The sequence below is a fragment of the Mobula hypostoma genome, chromosome 12 (genome assembly GCF_963921235.1).
Source record: "Mobula hypostoma chromosome 12, sMobHyp1.1, whole genome shotgun sequence".
In the NCBI taxonomy this organism is placed as follows: domain Eukaryota; kingdom Metazoa; phylum Chordata; class Chondrichthyes; order Myliobatiformes; family Myliobatidae; genus Mobula; species Mobula hypostoma.
In genome coordinates this window covers 68,705,571-68,723,031 of record NC_086108.1, presented here as the reverse complement: position 1 = coordinate 68,723,031, position 17,461 = coordinate 68,705,571, and the positions used below count along the sequence as shown (strand labels likewise).

General features: G+C 39.5%; 1 protein-coding gene across 2 annotated transcripts in view; it reads left to right on the top strand.

Annotated features, from left to right (window-relative positions):
* Positions 1–17,461, top strand: part of faf1 (Fas (TNFRSF6) associated factor 1) — a 415,765-nt gene that overhangs the window by 360,957 nt on the left and 37,347 nt on the right. For both annotated transcript variants that reach the window (XM_063064333.1, XM_063064334.1), the window contains 2 exons: positions 3,923–4,003; positions 6,480–6,557. In XM_063064333.1, the coding sequence (XP_062920403.1) occupies positions 3,923–4,003; positions 6,480–6,557 (159 nt within the window). The remainder of the gene's footprint in view (positions 1–3,922; positions 4,004–6,479; positions 6,558–17,461) is intronic.

Here is a 17,461-nt window from a genome sequence, read left to right as displayed (position 1 = left end):
TGAAACCTTTCGTGCCGAAATGGCGTAAAGCGAAGAAGCAATTACCATTAATTTATATGGGAAAAATTTTTGAGTGTTCCCAGACCCAAAAAATAATCTACCAAATAATACATAAAGCCTAAAATAACACTAACATATAGTAAAAGCAGGAATGATATGATAAATACACAGCCTATATAAAGTAGAAATAATGTATGTACAGTGTAGTCGGGAAGATTAAGCCAAAAGTGATTTATGGAAAAAACATCGGCACCCATGCGGATGCACATGTCACGCATGCGCACACAGGTGCCCGTGCAAGGCTTCATGGTCATGGTAGTCTTTCAGGGTAAACACAAGTCCCGTATTTGACTGCTACTTTTGTCCCTTATTTGGGAGTGAGAAAGTTGGCAACCCTGACTGTAAAAGACACGTTGAGGTGAGTTTAACCCTACTTGAACAGCCCCTCCCCGTGTCGGCCGGTCCGTAAGAATATTGTCAATACTAAACCGGTCCGCAGTGCAAAAAAGGTTGGACACCCATGTAGTAGATAGTGAGTGAGCTATCAGAATAGATAAATTTACTTGAGTTCATTCATAGTGATCTACCTGTTGCTGAGTGATGGTCATCTGGACATTCAGCACAGGAGTGGGATCTTTGCCCCACCATGCCCATATTGTTCTTTTAGCCTATCTACACCAATCCCATATACCCAAGGTTCATAACCTTCTCTGCTTTGGCTTGTCTAAATGTCTCTTAAGCATAGTAATTGTATCTGATTGCACCACATACTCTAGCAACAAAGTTCAAAGTAAATTTATTATCAAAGCGGAGCAGACTCGATGGGCCGAATGGCCTACCTCTGCTCCTTTGTCTTGTCTTGTCTTGTGATCAAAGCACATATACACAACACAAAGATTCATTCTCTTGTGGACATGCACCGTAAATCAAGAAACACAGTAGAATTATTGAAAGGCCACATCCAACCAGACAGTCAACCAACCAGTGTGTAAAGGACTACGAACTGATCCAATACAAAAGAGAGAAAAAAATAATAAATAACTAAGTAATAAGCTATCAGGATTAAATGTGTCATTGGCTCATTAATCAGGGGTAAGTTTTTTACACAGAGAGTGGTGAGTGTGTGGAATGGGCTGCCGGCCACGGTGGTGGAGGTGGATACAATAGGGTCTTTTAAGAGGCTCCTGGATAGGTACATGGAGCTTAGAAAAATAGAGGGCAATGGGTAACCCGAGGTAATTTCTAAATTAAGTACATGTTGGGCACGGCATTGTGGGCCGAAGGACCTGTATTGTGCTGTAGGTTTTCTATGTTTCTAAATATGAAGAACATGAAATGAAGAGTCCTTGAAATAGAGTCCATAGGTTGTGGGAAAAGTTCAGTGATTGTGCAAGCAAAGTTATCCCCTCTGGTTCAAGAGCCTGATGGTTGAGGGGTAGTAACTGCTCTTGAACATGGTGGTGCGGATCCTGAGGCTCCTGTACCTTCTTTCTGATAGCAGCAGCAAGAAGAGAACATAGCCTGGATGATGGGGGATCTTGATGATAGATGCTGCTTTCTTACACAACGCTCCATGTAGGGATGTGCTCAGTGGTGGGGAGGGCTTTACCCGTGATGGACTGGGCCATATTCACTACTCTTTGTGGGATTTTCCATTCAAGGATATTGGTGTTTCCATACCAGGCTGTGATGCAACCAGTCAGTAAACTCTACACCACAGATCTATAGAAGTTCATCATAGTTTTAGATGTCGTGCCAAATCTTCATAAACCTCTAAGGAAGTAGATGCTGTGTTTTCTTCGTATTTGCATTTTATGTGCTGGCTCCTGAATAAACCCTCTGAAATGATAACACTGAGGAATTTAAAGTTGCTGACCCTCTCCACCTCTGATCCCTCAATGAGGACTGGCTCATAGACCTCCGGTTACCTCCTCCTGAAGTCAATAATCAGCTTCTTGCTGACATTGAGTGAAAGGTTCTTTTGGCACCATTCAGTCAGATTTTCAATCTCCCCCTTATATGCTGAATCATCACCACCTTTGATTTGGCCAGTGACGGTGGTGTCACCAGCAAATGGTATTGGAGCTGTGCTTAGCCTCATGGTTCAAATCACAATCACTTTGTGTGGAGGTATAAAAAAGCTTTTCCCCTCAAATTATTTTTGAAACTCCTTAGTCTCATCTGTAGTCTAGGTCCTCTTGTTATTGATACACAGACCATGGGGAGAAGATTCCATCTACCCAGTTATAATCTTATATGTCTCTATCAGGTTTCGCCTTGCACTGATGAAAATAAGTCTAGCCTATAAATCTTTCCCTGTACTAAGGTCTTTCTATTCAGGAAACATCTTGGTAAATCTCCTTTGCACTCTCCAATGATAGCACGATTGTCACAAGCTCAGCTGAATATAGCGTTAAGACCGTTGAACTTAAGAACAGTACAGCACTGTACAGGTCCTTAAGACCCACAATGTTGTGGAGACCTCTTAACCTATTCCAAGATCAATCTAACCCTTCCCTCCCACTTGCCCTCCATTTTTCTTTCATCGATGTGCCTATTGCGCAAAATATTCCCAAGTGTCTGTAACCAGTATTTTGTAAATTTGCAACATGGCGTCACTTTATTCTATGCCTTAGCATTTTAATGCAAGCATCCCATATGTTGCCTTCTCCACCCTAGGATACTCTGGGATCAGCAATTCAGTTCTTTCTCCTTTGCTCCAACAGTACAAAATTTCACCTAGTTAAGTCAGAAAACCCCAAGTGTTCCAAGTAGAACTGCTTTTTTAAAGTATATGATCAGGTCCTTTATGGTTATCCTTAGGAAGCTAAGTTTTCACTTTATTAATTTACAGGGCATACAGTCCAAGCCTGACTCAACTCTCCTTATAATCTAACCCTTGCAATTGAGATATAATTTTGGTAAAAGAATAGCTTGCTTCTCTCCAGCACTTATCGATGAGTGCAATGGAATGACTATTAATAGCTCAAAACAATATTACCTACCTACTATTGCTATTGTTTATTTCCTTCTGCTTGGTTAATTTCTTCATTGGGTTAATTCCAAGAGCTTCAAAATTACCTAGTAGTCTCTTAGGTAGCATTTTTTCAAATGCATTCAGAAAATCCACATAAATTACATTTGCCATTCACTATTATCAATTTCTCCAAAAACATTCAATCAGTTTTGACAGGCACGATGACTAAACCTTTATGCGTACATCTCTAGTGTCTCTATTTAGCTGAAAATATCCAAGTATCTAGTCATTTATTCTTTATTATAGACTGATTACTAGTTTATTTGCAATAGATGTTGATTTCAGAAATATAGCATTCCTTGGTTTCTTCCTTTTAAGTCACAGAATGTCTTATTGCAGTTGACCCTTATCGAGAGAACTTGGGAAAATTATCATTGGAACATCCACATTGTTCTCACCACCTTTAAAATCCTTGAATAGAATCATCTCGGGATTTGATATTCTTTGCCATCATTTTCTTAATTACTGTTATTTTTTTGTACACGAAGACCATAGGTACAGAATTATGCTATTGAGTCTGCTCCATAAACTTCACTTGACTTTGGTCAGTTCCCATCCTGTATTCAATATTAGTATCCTGTATTAGTATCTAGCTCTTTTCTCTTTACAGATACAAAAATTCTTAGACAGCAAATGCAACATTACTTACGTGCAAGAAAGAACAGTGATGCTATGTCGACCATTTCATGTAATATTATATTATCTTTGAAACTAAGTGTTTCAAATATTTAAAAAGTTTTGATAGCCAACAAGATTAAACTGCTCACAAATGACAGTTCACAACAGGGTCATCCTGTGAATCCAATAGATGCTTTAAACCAAGCTACAATTGGTTGTCAATTCATTTTATTCATCACTTATTTTCTCATATGTTTCTTTTTTAAGGATGAACGTGAAGCAAGAGAAAAAGTAAAACGAGAGCAAGATGAAGCATACAGAGTTTCTCTGGAAGCAGATCGAGCTAAGGTTCGTTCTATTTTGCAAAATTTGAAAACTTACAGATAGCACCAAAATTACTGGTATAGTAAACAGTGAAAAAGGTTATTCAAGGTAACAGTAGGATATGGGTTAACTTGTCTTTGTTGGCTAAGGTATTGAGTATGAGAGTTGGGGCATCATGTTACAGTTGTGCTAAACTTTGCTTACGCCAGACAGAGGATTGTATGGGTTTCTGGGCATTGCACACTGAAGTGTGTGATTAAGCGAGAAAGGGAGCAAGAAAATATTCACAAGGCTGTTATGTGGATTGCAGCGTTTCAGTTATCAGAATAGATAAGGTCAAGTAAACCTGTTTTCCCTGTAGTGAGGGAGGCTGGGAGGTAACATGATAGCAGTATGTTCTGAAAGCCATAGATAGGATACATAACCTGCTTGTGTTTGTCATGGTTGGGGTGTCTAAAACTAAAGGGTGTAGCTTTAAGGTGTGAGGAAGGAGGTTTAAGGGAAATCTGAGGAGTAATATTTTCACACAAGGAGTAGTTGGTATGTGGAACAAGCTGCCAGATGCAGTGGAGGTAGGAGCAAAATTGAATTGAATTGACTTTATTTCTTATATCCATCACATACATGAGGAGTAAAAATCTTTGTCTTGTGTCTCCATCTAAATGTGCAATCATAGTCATTTATAATAATTTATAATAAATAGAACAGTCAATGTAATATAGAGTAAACTCAGATCAGCGTGAGTTCATCAGTCTGATGGCCCGGTGGAAGAAGCTGTCCTGGAGCCTGTTGGTCCTGGCTTTTATGCTGCAGTACCACTTCCCTGTGGTAGCAGCTGGAATAGATCCATGGTTGGTATCAATATTTAAGAAGGATCTTGACAGGTACTTGAATGAGCAGCACAGGTAAAGATGTAGAATTAATGGCAGAAAGTGGAATTATTAGATGTAGGTACAATGGTTGGCATAGACATGTTGGGTTGAAGGGCCTATTTCTATGCTGTACAAATCTGACTTTTTATTCTCATAATGTGGGATGATTCTTTTCCTCTTTAAGGCCAGTTTTTTTAATGTTGGTCAGATTGACTTTCTAACTTCCATAATCTTTTTTAGCTCTGCAGTCGTTCATGGTTTGTTACATTCAAGATTTAAATTGCTCCCCCCCCACCCCAACTCCTGTTAGTACATCAACAGGCCCTTTGGCCTATCTATGCTGATATCAAGCACCCATTTTTACACTTATTATACCCTAATCAATTTTGTTCTCCCCTCATTCTTCTCATCTCCCCCCCCCCCCCGAGATTCTGTCCCTTGCTTACACACCAGGGGCAATTTACAGTCGCCAACGTGCATGTATTTGGAATGTGGGAGGAATCTGGAGTTCCCAAGAGAAACCCATGGGATCTTGGGTGAACATTCAAACTCCACAGAGGCAACATCAGAGGTCAGAATCCAACTCAGTCACTGGAGATTAAGATGTCTTTGGAATTTCCAGCCCTGCCCCCTTGAAATTCTCTGCTCTATGCCTTTCCTATCCCTGGTGCTTATTAAAACTCAGTTCTTTGGTTGAATGCTCATTTTTCCAAATATCATGCTTTTTGTCAGCCTTCGTTTGATTTACATGAGAAGCTGAGATATTTTGGTACATCTTGAGAAGTACATAATTTGAACATTAAAACAAATAGAACTTGAACTTGTTCCTTAACTTTGATGAAAACTTTGTGATATTTGAGAAATCTCAGGTGAGGTTAAGAAGCACGAAGTATTTTGTGGTGAATTACCATCAGTTTTTCCAAATAAACCTGTGTGAAAACTGAATTCCTGCAGCTGTTCATTGGTAATTTGCCAATGGGCACCTTATTAAATCCCATGGTGGATCACCATAATGACAGCAGTTCTCCAGCACTTAACCCTGGCACAGAGATTCTTATGCTGATTCAAAGGAGAAGAGTGGGTACGAGGCATTAAGTAAACATTCATACTTGGGTTTGCTTACTAGTTACGTTTTAGTTCAATATTTATACAAGTTTTTATATTTTGAGACCTGTTTTGTATTCAGTGTGGGATTGCTGGGATTGCCCCCAAAATCTGACTATTATGTCTTTTTAAATGGCAATTTTCCCACACTTTAATTTATATGTCAACAGTTTTAGTAACTTATTTGCCTTTGAAATGTTTTTGAATGTTAACAACATTCAGAAACCTTTCCAATATATGTATGTAAGGAAAACTTGCCACTGCACAATGTCCTTTCTGGAGTTAGTACAAGCTTTATTTAAAGTGTTCTCAACAGACAGTGAAAACAAATCTAAGTGAAAGCTTATGGCTAGCATTAGCTCACTTTTCTGCAAAATTTGGCCTTTTATTTTTTGTATAAGGACTATTTGCACATTCATTATATCAATGTTATTAACAGTTCCCTGTACTTTTTTTAAACTACTAAATTAGGGTATACAATATGGTGAACTAAAATGGTCTTCAACTCAATTTATGTTCTTTAGAGAGAAGCACAAGAAAGAGAAATAGCAGAGCAGGTGCGTCAAGAACAGATTCGAAAAGAACAAGAAGAAGAACGAGAGGTAAAAGTATATAAGAACTAAACCTCTTTTTGTACCTGTATTCTGAGCATATTGTACATCTCAGTTTCATTTCAAAACACTTAACTTCCGTCTCTCAGTAGTACCACAGTCGAATCTCATCACATCACATCTTTCACCTTCATGTTTGTTCTTCTTGTTATAGCGACGTAAACAATAGTAAGATGCATTTACTAGCGAATAGGGCATTGAACAAGACGTTTCAGATAATGCACTTGTTTTCCCATGATTGTCCTTCATTTTCACTGTGACTAAAAGATATTGATAAAAGAAGAAAGAAATATGAAAACTCATAAGACAGAATCAGGTTTAGTATCACTGACATCATGAAATTTGTTGTTTTGGGACAGCAGTGCAGTGCAATAAATGAAAATACAATAAATTGCAGTAAGAAATATATAGAAATTTAAATAAATAGTGCAAGGAGAGTGCAAAAATAGTGAGATCGTGTTCATGGATTGGATCATTGTTCATTCAGAGTCTGATGGAAGAGGCAAATTGTGTGGTGTCTTTAGGCTCCTGTATCTCATCGCCAATGGTAGTAACAAGAAGAGAGCACATTCTGGGTGAGAGGGGTCCTTAATGATGGTGCCACCTTTTTAAGGTATCGCCTTTGTAAGATGTTCTCCATGCTGGAGAAGCTCGTGCTCTTGGTGGAGCAGGCTGAGTTTGCAGCTTTTTTCCGATCCTGTCCAGTAGCTCCTCCATACTAGCTGGTGATGCAACCAGTCAGAAAGCTCTCCACAGTACATCGATTTAAATTTACTGGAGTCTTTGGTGACATAACAAGTCTTCTCAAAGTCCTAATAAAGTATAACCATTAGCTTGCTTTTTTCATCAGACAGAATGATTCTGGATCTAGCTCATTTCCTGGACTTACCATCAATGCTGTGCCTGCATTTATTTTTCAAAATGTGGAGAGTTCAGCAAGCAAAGTCCTCACATTAGTATCCAGCAGAGCAGAAAAGGTATCAAACAACAAGTAGGCCTTAGCCTTTGTTAGCTTGCAAAATATTATAATTATGAAGAAAACGTTGCTATGTCACAGGGCTCAATGATCAGCCTTGCTATGTATCAGAGAGTTGGATAATTCTCAAGCATAGAAGGCCAAGAGTTCCTGCGACATGACTTTGTAAACCTTTAGAGTTACCAGCTTTTAATCAGCATAGTTTGGCCCATCCTCACAACTATCCTTATCCTGCTAGTAGAGTATTTCAGTGCAGGTGCAGCTCACATAGAACTGTACAGCAGAGGAACAGGCCCTCTGGCCCACAATGTTGTGCTGAACCAATTAAATTAGTCATCAAATGCCAACTATGCTCATCTATGCAATGCCCATATCCTTCCATTTTCCTCACATTCATGTGCCTATCTAAATGTCTCTTAAAAATCCCTAATGTATCTTCTTCCATCACCACCCCAGGCAGCACATTCCAGGCACCCACTGCTCTGTGTATAAAAACCTGGGGAAAAGATGCTCTCTATCTACTTTATCTATGCTTCTCATAATCTTAAAATCTCAATCTCAATCTCTGCTGCTCCAGGCAAAACAACCCACGTTTGTCCAAACTCTTGTTTTGGACATGTCTTCTAATCCAGGCTGCATCCTGGTAAACCCCTTTACACCGTCTCCAAAGCTTCAGTACCCTTCCTATAATGGGGCGACCAGAAATGATGCAACTTAACAAGAGTTTTATAAAACTGCAACATAACTTCCTGATTTTTCAACTCATTGCCTCAACTAATAAAGGCAAGCATACCATAAGCCTTCTTAACCACCCTATCAACCTGTGTAGCCACTTTCAAGAAGCTATAAACTTGGACCCCAAGATCCCTCTGCTCCTTAACACTATTCAGGGTCTTGCCTTTAACCATGTACTGTCTCTTTAAGTTTGACCTACCAAGGTGCAACACTTTTTACATTTGTTTCCGTTAAATTCCATCTGCATCTTTGCCAGTCTTCTACGATATCTACAACATCATCAATCTTCGTGTCATCTGCAAACTTACTTAATCTCCCATCTACAATTTCATCAAGGTCGTCGTTATACATGACAAACAGCAGAGGACCCAATGCAAATCCCTGAGGAACACTAATAATCACAGTCCTCCAGCTATAATAAGTCCCTTCGACCATTACCCTGTATCTTCTATAGGCAAGCCAGTTCAGAATCCAAATGGCTAATTCGCCATGGACCTCATGCATCTTAATCTTCTTGATGAGCCTCCCATGAGGGACCTTGTCAAGCTCCTTACTAAAATTCATGTACGCAACATCCACAGTTTTAACTTTATCAATTACCCTTGTCACCTCATCAAAGAACTCAATCAAGTTAATCAGCCAATTCTGAATCCAAAAGGCCAAGTCACTGTGAATCCCATGAAATTCTTTCAGTAAGATGGTATAAATTAAAGGGACAATTTTGCTGTGAGTGTGCAGTAGATTCCCAAACAGTCTGATGGAGCCCATATACCAAATACACTGGCCTACTAGCAATGCATATGAAGCTACAGTTCCTAATGGATGCTTTACATTGCCTCCTGCAGCAAGATTTACAGTTAACCACTATCACTCATGTTGCGTCAGATTTAGTCGGACTGTAATGTCCAGTGCTGGAAACACTCAATAAATCGGATAATATTTGTGGAGAGAAAACTATTGTTACTGTTTCAGATCTGTTTCATCAGAACTCTCTTTCTCTTTTCATAATTACCTGACCTACTCTGTATTTCATATCATATTTCACATTTCCGGAATCTCTACTATTTTGCTTTTTTATTATTTAACCCAGTGGTCCCCAACCAAAGCATGCAGTGGTGCAGTGGTAGCCAGGAAACACCCAGCACATCTTTAAGAAAAAAGCCGAAATAAACAAGCTAATTAATTAGATGCCGCCCGGCACGTAAATATCGGCCCAGATCAGAGGCGATTGCCAATTGCGTAGAGCAAGTGAATTTCTCCCAAATTCATTCTCCTTAACTGTACCTATATGTCTCTTTAAGACAGTATTACTTCAAGAATGATATGTGTATATACACTGTCCAATTGATATATTGTCAGAGTTCATCGAGCAAGTTTGCGCTAACTTTCTGAGCATATGCCATAAAACTTATCTTATGCCAAGCCGTCCATCATACCCTGTATAACATGTAGTGGTCTAGCAGCTTAAGAAGAAACGCTATTCCCTGATGACTTAACTCATCACTCTCCTATATACAGTCCTAACCATAACAATTTTTTTGCATTTCTCAGAAAGCTGCCTATGTATTTGGCATACAATCTCCATCAGACTGTTTGGAAACCTGCTGTATACACACAGCAAAATTGTGCCTTTAATTTGTTCCATCTTACTCAAAGAATTTCCTGTCGCATGGAATCCACAGTGACTTGGCCTTTTGATGGGATGTATTCTTGTTGAAAGTCTGTGTCTCATGGTGTTCTGCAGGGATTACTGTACTTGTTCCTCTGCTGTTGGTATACATAAATGACTTAGATGGGCTGGCTGGTGGTGCAATAACATCAGCGCCGGACTCTTGGAACAGAGGTTCCCAGGATCGAACCCAGTCGGAGCTGCTCCCAAGTATGCTTTCCATCCATGTTAGGTTGAGTGTCAAGATCGCAACTCGACCTCGTAAAATAAAGGTGAAAATACTGCGAAATGTCTGTGTGAGGAGTGGCTCGCCACCCAGTCTCTCTTTCTTGCTCCGCACCTTGTAAAAGCATGAAAAAGACATCATCCTGCTAACATCGTACATGCCAATCAATAAATAAATAAATGACTTGGATGAAAATATGGAAGGGTGGGTTAGTAAATTTACAGATATTACAAAGATTGATGGTTTGTGGATAGTGTAGGTGATTGCCAAAGAATACAGTGGTGCTAGAAAGTTTGTGAACCCTTTAGAAGTTTCTCTATTTCTGCATAAATATGACCCAAAATATGATCAGATCTTCACAAAAGTCCTAAAACTAGATAAAGAGAACCAATTACAGTCAGATGTTTCAATCAATGGGATGACAATCAGGTTGTGCATTGGAGGCCCTGCCCTATTTAAAGAACATAAACCTAGGTCTTCGCTATCAAAGTCTGATCTTTATCACACGTTTTTGGGCGTGTGCCTTGCCACGGTCAGTGAGGATTTCTGAGGACTTCAGTAAAGAGGTTGTTGATGCTTATCAGACTGGAAAAGGATACAAAACCATTTCTAAAGAGTTTGGGCTCCACCAATCCAGAATCAGGTAGACGGTGTACAAATGGAAGAAATTCAACGCTTTTGTTACTGTCCCCAGGAGAGTTCGACCAACAAAAATCACTTGAAGAGGCTGAGACTATTCATCAGGACTGGATCTTTTTTTCTCCAGTCCTGATGAAGGATCTAGGCCCCAAATGTCGACTGTACTCTTTTCCATAGATGTTGCCTGGCCTGTTTAGTTCCTCCAGAATTCTGTGTGTGTCCACTGTATATCCATTCGGTTTGGTTACCATTGAAATCCAGTAATAGGAAGCATACAGTTGTTTTTCTGACTGGAAGTTGTAACCAGTGACATGAAAATCGGTGGAGTCATAGATTGGAAAGGAAGTTGTCTAAGGATACAGATTGGAAAGTTAATGGGAATAGTGGAAGATGGAATTTAATTTAAACAAGTGTGAGGTAATGCATTTTGGGACATCAAGTGTAACACAGTATAGGGCAGTAATATGCAGTAAATGGCAGGGACCTTAAGAGCATTGATGTACAGAGAGAACTTCGGAGCTAGTTCAGTTTTTTGAAAGTAGAAAGACAGGTGAATAGGTTGCGGCAAAGACGTTTGGAATGTTTGCCTTCCTAAGCAAAGGCACTGAGTTGGAGCTTCAGGTTGCTGTTGTACAAAGCATTGATTAGGGCACACTTGGAGTATTGTATTTGGGACTTTTTGTACCTAGAGGAAGGATGTAGGTACATTACAAAGAGTGTAGAGGAGGTTTACCAGGATGATTCCTAGAAAGGTGAGCTGTGGTTAAAAGAGGGGGTAAGTTTGTTCTCACTCAAATGTGGGAGACTGAGATTTTGGTTACAGTTCTAATGTAAACTGTCTGAAGAAATTGCGTATGCTGTCAATTATAATGACACGTATTAAGATTAAGCAAACTCTCAGTGGCTACTTATTTAATATTTAACCCTAAATGTGATTTTTTTTTACATTTTTAACATGGCTTGATTTTCTGTTGTGCTCAGTATTTCTGTTTGTGGCTGCCAAAAAAAAACAAGGATTTTCTGTGTGGAAATGTAATTTTATTCAGAATGCCACAGAGCGGTCAGCGTGGAGGCCAAATGGATTTCAGAAAACTTTGTAGACAATTATAAATCTAACATTTCCATTGTTAGCCGAGGTTTATTATTCAGATTGCATCATTCAGATCCTCAAGGAGGAAATCTTGCATTCAGTCCTTAGTTTCTGGATTTTTAGTCGATCTTCACACAGTAAAAACATAATTTATCTCAGACTTGCGTGACATGAGAAACAGATCAGGAAGCTGTTGCTGTTTTTCATTTATAGCACCCAACAACTGTACTATAACGTGACTTGAGAAACAATGTTGATCCTAACTGCAGTGGGCACCAATGGGCAAATTGGCACAATTTAGGCAGACATCTGTATATTATTTTTTAAGTACAAAGTTCAAATGTCAAGGAGATTTTAATTTTTAAAAGTGCTCATTTTCAGTTACTTTTAACATCCATGAAAAGTAAAAGATGACTTCATTTTGCAGCTGTTACATAGCGACTTGAATATGACTACTTCCTCAACATTGTTTAGTACTGAACAACAAATATTGAAATTACATCAGTTCGTATATGGTGTTAGGTTCTGTGTTAATGCTTGATTACAAAATAATAGTTCGCTTGCATTGCCTTTTGTTAGATGGATCATTGAAAACAACTTTTTCTGATAATGAACCAATGATGTTTTTTCAGTCGGTATATTTATGTGCAATCAGGCTTAGAAGTACCGTCATAGGTAATGTAGTTTTGAAACTTGAACCCTCAGTTCTGGAAATCCACACACTTTCTGTAATGATGCATTACAGCCAAAATTTAAATACAGCCAGGTGAATTTATTTATTAAAAAGCTAGTGCAATAAGAGATGTTTGCCTTGAGAAGTGCACTTTAACAGGCTTTAGCTGTGTGGTATCAATGAGTCTTTTTTTTATGATTGGATCTTACCAAAAGTTTGTTGCTTCTCACACAATAGTGTCCATTTATTTGCAGCTTTTGTCAGATACAGCTGTAGAGTAGATGGTCTATGCAGTAATAAAGCATTTTTCTTTTATTTATTTTCCTATTGGCCAAATGGATGTTTGCTCAGCTTGATATTTGTTCTACCTTAATATTATTAACATTATCAATCTAATTGTTCTGAAGAACAAAGTTGTACCCTTGACAAGGCCTTCTTTGTTAACTTATACTGAGAAGCCTTCGGGAATAGTGAAGTGGGGAGCTGACAATATATAACAGAAAAGAAATTTAATGACCTGATTTTTTTTGTTCTTCTAAAAGCTCTGTGCTCCATCTTCAGTATCACCGATTGCGTTGGGCATTCATGGGAGAATTATATGTATCTATGCCTAAGAATTGATGCAGTAAATCCTTAAAAAAGTGCCTGTGCTGTGTTGCAACCAGAAATAACAGAGCTGTGTGAAGGCGGGAGGTAATATAGCACGTGGAACATAGGAGCAGAATTAGGTAATTCAGCCCACAGAGTCTGCTCCGCCGTTCCATCATGGCTGACTTACTATCCTTTTCAACCCCATTCTCCTGCCTTCTCCCCATAACCTTTGATGCCTGACTAATCAGGAACCTATTAACATCCACATTAAATATATTCTTGACCTTCAAAGCCATCTATACCAGTAAATTCCATAGATTCACTGCCCTCTGGCTAAAGAAATTCCTCCTCATCTCTGTTCTAAATTCCCTCTTCTGAGTCTGTGCCCTCTGGTCCTGCTCTTGCCCACTATAGGGAACATCCTCTCCACATTCACTGTATTTAGGCTTTTCAATATTTGATAGGTTTCAGTGAAATTCCCCCACCCCCCACACACACATTCTTGTAAACTCCAGCAAGTATAGATCCAAAACCATCAAATGCTCCTCATGTATTACTCCTTTCATTCCTCCTCTGGAGTATCTCCAACACCAGCACATCTTTTCATAGATAAGGGGCCCAAAACTGCTCACAGTATTCCAAGTGCAGTCTGACCAATGCCTTGTATAACCTCAGCATTATATCCTTGCTTTTATATTCTAGTACTCTCAAAATGAATACTAGCATTGCACTTGCCTTCCTTAGCACCAATTTAACTAGCAAGTTAATCTTTAGGGAATCCTGTACAAGGACTCCCCAGTCCCATTGCACCTCTGATTTTTGAATTTTCTCCCCATTTAGAAAATATTTATTCCTTCTACCAAAGTGCATGACTTTACACTTCCCTACACTATATTCCATCTGCAACTAGTTTGCCCATTCTTCTAATCTGTCTAAGCCCTTCTGCTGATTCACTGCTTCCTCAACACTATATACCTGCCCCTCCTTCTATCTTTAGATCATCTGCAAACTACAAAGGGATTAAAGGGGGAAACTGGGGGTGAGGAGAAGCATTGAGAAGAGGAGAGCAGGGAAAATGGAAGGATTAGATGTTGTGGTAGAGAAGATAGGAAAAATGATGCTTTCCTAGTTCTTGTGTGTGCTCAGTATATTTGTTGTGGATCCAAGTACTAGTTCAGGAATAGCTGCTTAGATTAGTGGTCTTAATATATTGTACATTTTTAACACTGCAGAACAAGCTAAGCTATTGGCCTTTGCAGAGAAAGGTTAAAAGATGAAGTCTGTAGAAATCCTATTTTTATAAAGTGGTCGGGACACCTCAATGTGGGGAAAAATGGAATAGTAAATGAAGCTGGTGCGGCTTTTCCAAGAAATATGCAATGGAGCAAGAAAGAGAAGACAGCCAGACTTCAGGGTTTATTGACCTGAAGCGAATGTAGATGCCAGAGGAAGCAGGGCATGCTGGAACAAAATCTCAGTAGTTGGCTAAGGTAATGCTGGAGTGGAAAATCAGGGCCAGAGATTAATGTCCTCATGCAACAGGTTAATTCCACTTACAAACAAGTGCTGCACATTCAACTCACTTCACTTGCTTAGTCGGGTTCAGGATGTTGTTGGAAGCTAACTCTGGCAACAGTTGGATATGTAATACAGAATGATTGAAAACCAAAGGAAAATAACTCTTTAAATACTAATTTTATATGGTGAGTATGAAATTAGGGTAAACTTAGAGCAGAAAAGAAGATAATCAGCTAAACAAAATACTCATAAATTCATGAACTCTCATGATTATCCATTTTCTTTTACATTTTAAAGAAAAGTTTATAAAATATAAATATAGGACTATACAAATAAGTTTTACACAAAATGTAAGATCAGAAACAAATTAACACACACATCTGTATAATTTGCAGCTAAACACTGAAGAAATATTTATTTGTATATTTAATTGCAGAAACTTCAGTATAATACAAGTTATTATAATTTTGAAGTATTTGCCAAAAAAATTTCATCGGCTGTTAGGAACGATTGTTGCAATTTTGATAATTTAATACATCCAGTGCCTAGAAAAAGTATTCCCCCCCACCCCCCAGAAGTTTTCATATTTTATTGTTTTACAACATTGGATCAGTGGATTTAATGTGTTTTTTACACTGATCAACCAGAAAAGACTATTTCATGTCATAGTGAAAACAGATCCCTACAGAGTGAACTAAATTAATTAGAAACATAGAGAACCTACAGCACAATACAGGCCCTTCGGCCCACAAAGCTGTGCCGAACATGCCCTTACCTGAGAAATTACCTAGGGTTACCCATAGCCCTCTATTTTCCGGAGCATATACCTGTCCAGGAGTCTCTTAAAAGACCCTGTCATATCTGCCTCCATGACCGTCGCCGGCAGCCCATTCCATGCACTCACCACTCTCTGCGTAAAAAACTTACCCCGATATTTCCTCTGTACCTACTTCCAAGCACTTTAAAACTGTGCCCTCTCGTGCTAGCCATTTTAGCCCTGGGAAAAAGTCTCTGACTATCCACACGATCAATGCCTCTCATCATCTTAGGCACCTCTATCAGGTCACCTCTCATCCTCCGTTGCTCCAAGGAAAGAAGGCCAAGTTCATCAACCTATTCTCATAAGGCATGCTCCCCAATCCAGGCACCATCCTTGTAAATCTCCTCTGTACCCTTCCTATGGTTTTCACGTCCTTCCTATAGTGAAGCGGCCAGAACTGAGCACAGTATTCCAAGTGGGGTCTGACCAGGGTCCTATATAGTTGCAACATTATCTCTCGGCTCCTGAACTCAATCCCACGATTGATGAAGGCCAATGCACCATATGCTTTCTTAACCACAGAGTCAACCTGCGCAGCAGCTTTGAGTGTCCAATGGACTCAGACCCCAAGATCCCTCTGACCCTCCACACTGCCAAGAGTCTTACTATTAATACTATATTCTGTCATCATATTTGATCTACCAAAATGAACCACCTCACACTTATCTGGCTTGTACTCCATCTGCCACTTCTCAGCCCAGTTTTGCATCGTATCAATGTCCCGCTGTAATCTCTGACAGCCCTCCACACTATCCACAACACCTTTCTGTCATCAGCAAATTTACTAACCTATCCCTCCACTTCCTCATCCAGATCATTTATAAAAATCACGAAGAATAGGGGTCCCAGAACAGATCCCTGAGGCACACAACTGGTGACTGACCTCCATGCAGAATATGACCCATCTACAACCACTCTTTGCCTTCTGAGGGCAGGCCAATTCTGGATCCACAAAGCAATGTCCGCTTGGATCCCATGCCTCCTTACTTTCTCAATAAGCCTTGCACAGGATACCTTGTCAAATGCCTTGCTGAAATCCATATACACTACACTACACTAATTACAAATAGAAAACACAAAATAATTGATTGCATAAGTATTCACCTGCCCTCTCCCCTTCTTTAATATGACACACTAAATCATCACTGGTGCAGCCAATTGGTTTTAGAAGCCACATAATTAGCTAAATGGAGATCACCTGTGTGCAGTCAAGGTGTTTCAATTGATTGTAGTAAAAATACACCTGTATCTGGAAGGTCCAAATGCTGGTGAGTCAGTATCCTGGCAAAAACTATACCATGAAGACAAAAGAACACTCTAAGCAACTCTGTGAAAAGATTATTGAAAATAATCACAAGTCAAGAGATGGATACAAGAAAATTTCCAAGTCACTGAATATCCCTTGAGGTACAATTAAGTCAAAAATCAAAAAATAGAAAGAATATGGCATAGCTGGAAACCTGCCTAGAGCAGGCCGTCCTCCCATCCCCTTCAACAATAAGTACTCCATTTTGAACACTGTTATGGGGGAACGACCTGCCTGGGGGAATCAACAATGGATGTGCCTCTGGCATTGAGTCTGGTGCTGTGCTCCGACAGGTAGGGACTGAAGAGGATGGCAGCAGTGATAGGGGACTCTAGTCAGGGGGATAGATAGGCGATTCTGTGGATGCAAAAAGGAAACACGGATAGTAGTTTACCTCCCAGGTGCCAAGGACCGAGATGTTTCTGGACGCGTCCACAATATCCTGAAAGGGGGGGGGCGGGGGTGAGCAGCCAGAGGTCATGGTACATATTGGTACCAATAACATAGGAGAAAGGGAGGAGGTCCTGAAAAAAGAATAAAGGGAGTTAGGAAAGAAGCTGAGAAGCAGGACCTCAAGGGTAATAATCCTGGGATTGCTGCCTGTGTCATGCGACAGTGAGGATGGGAATAGAATGAAGTGGCAGATAAATGT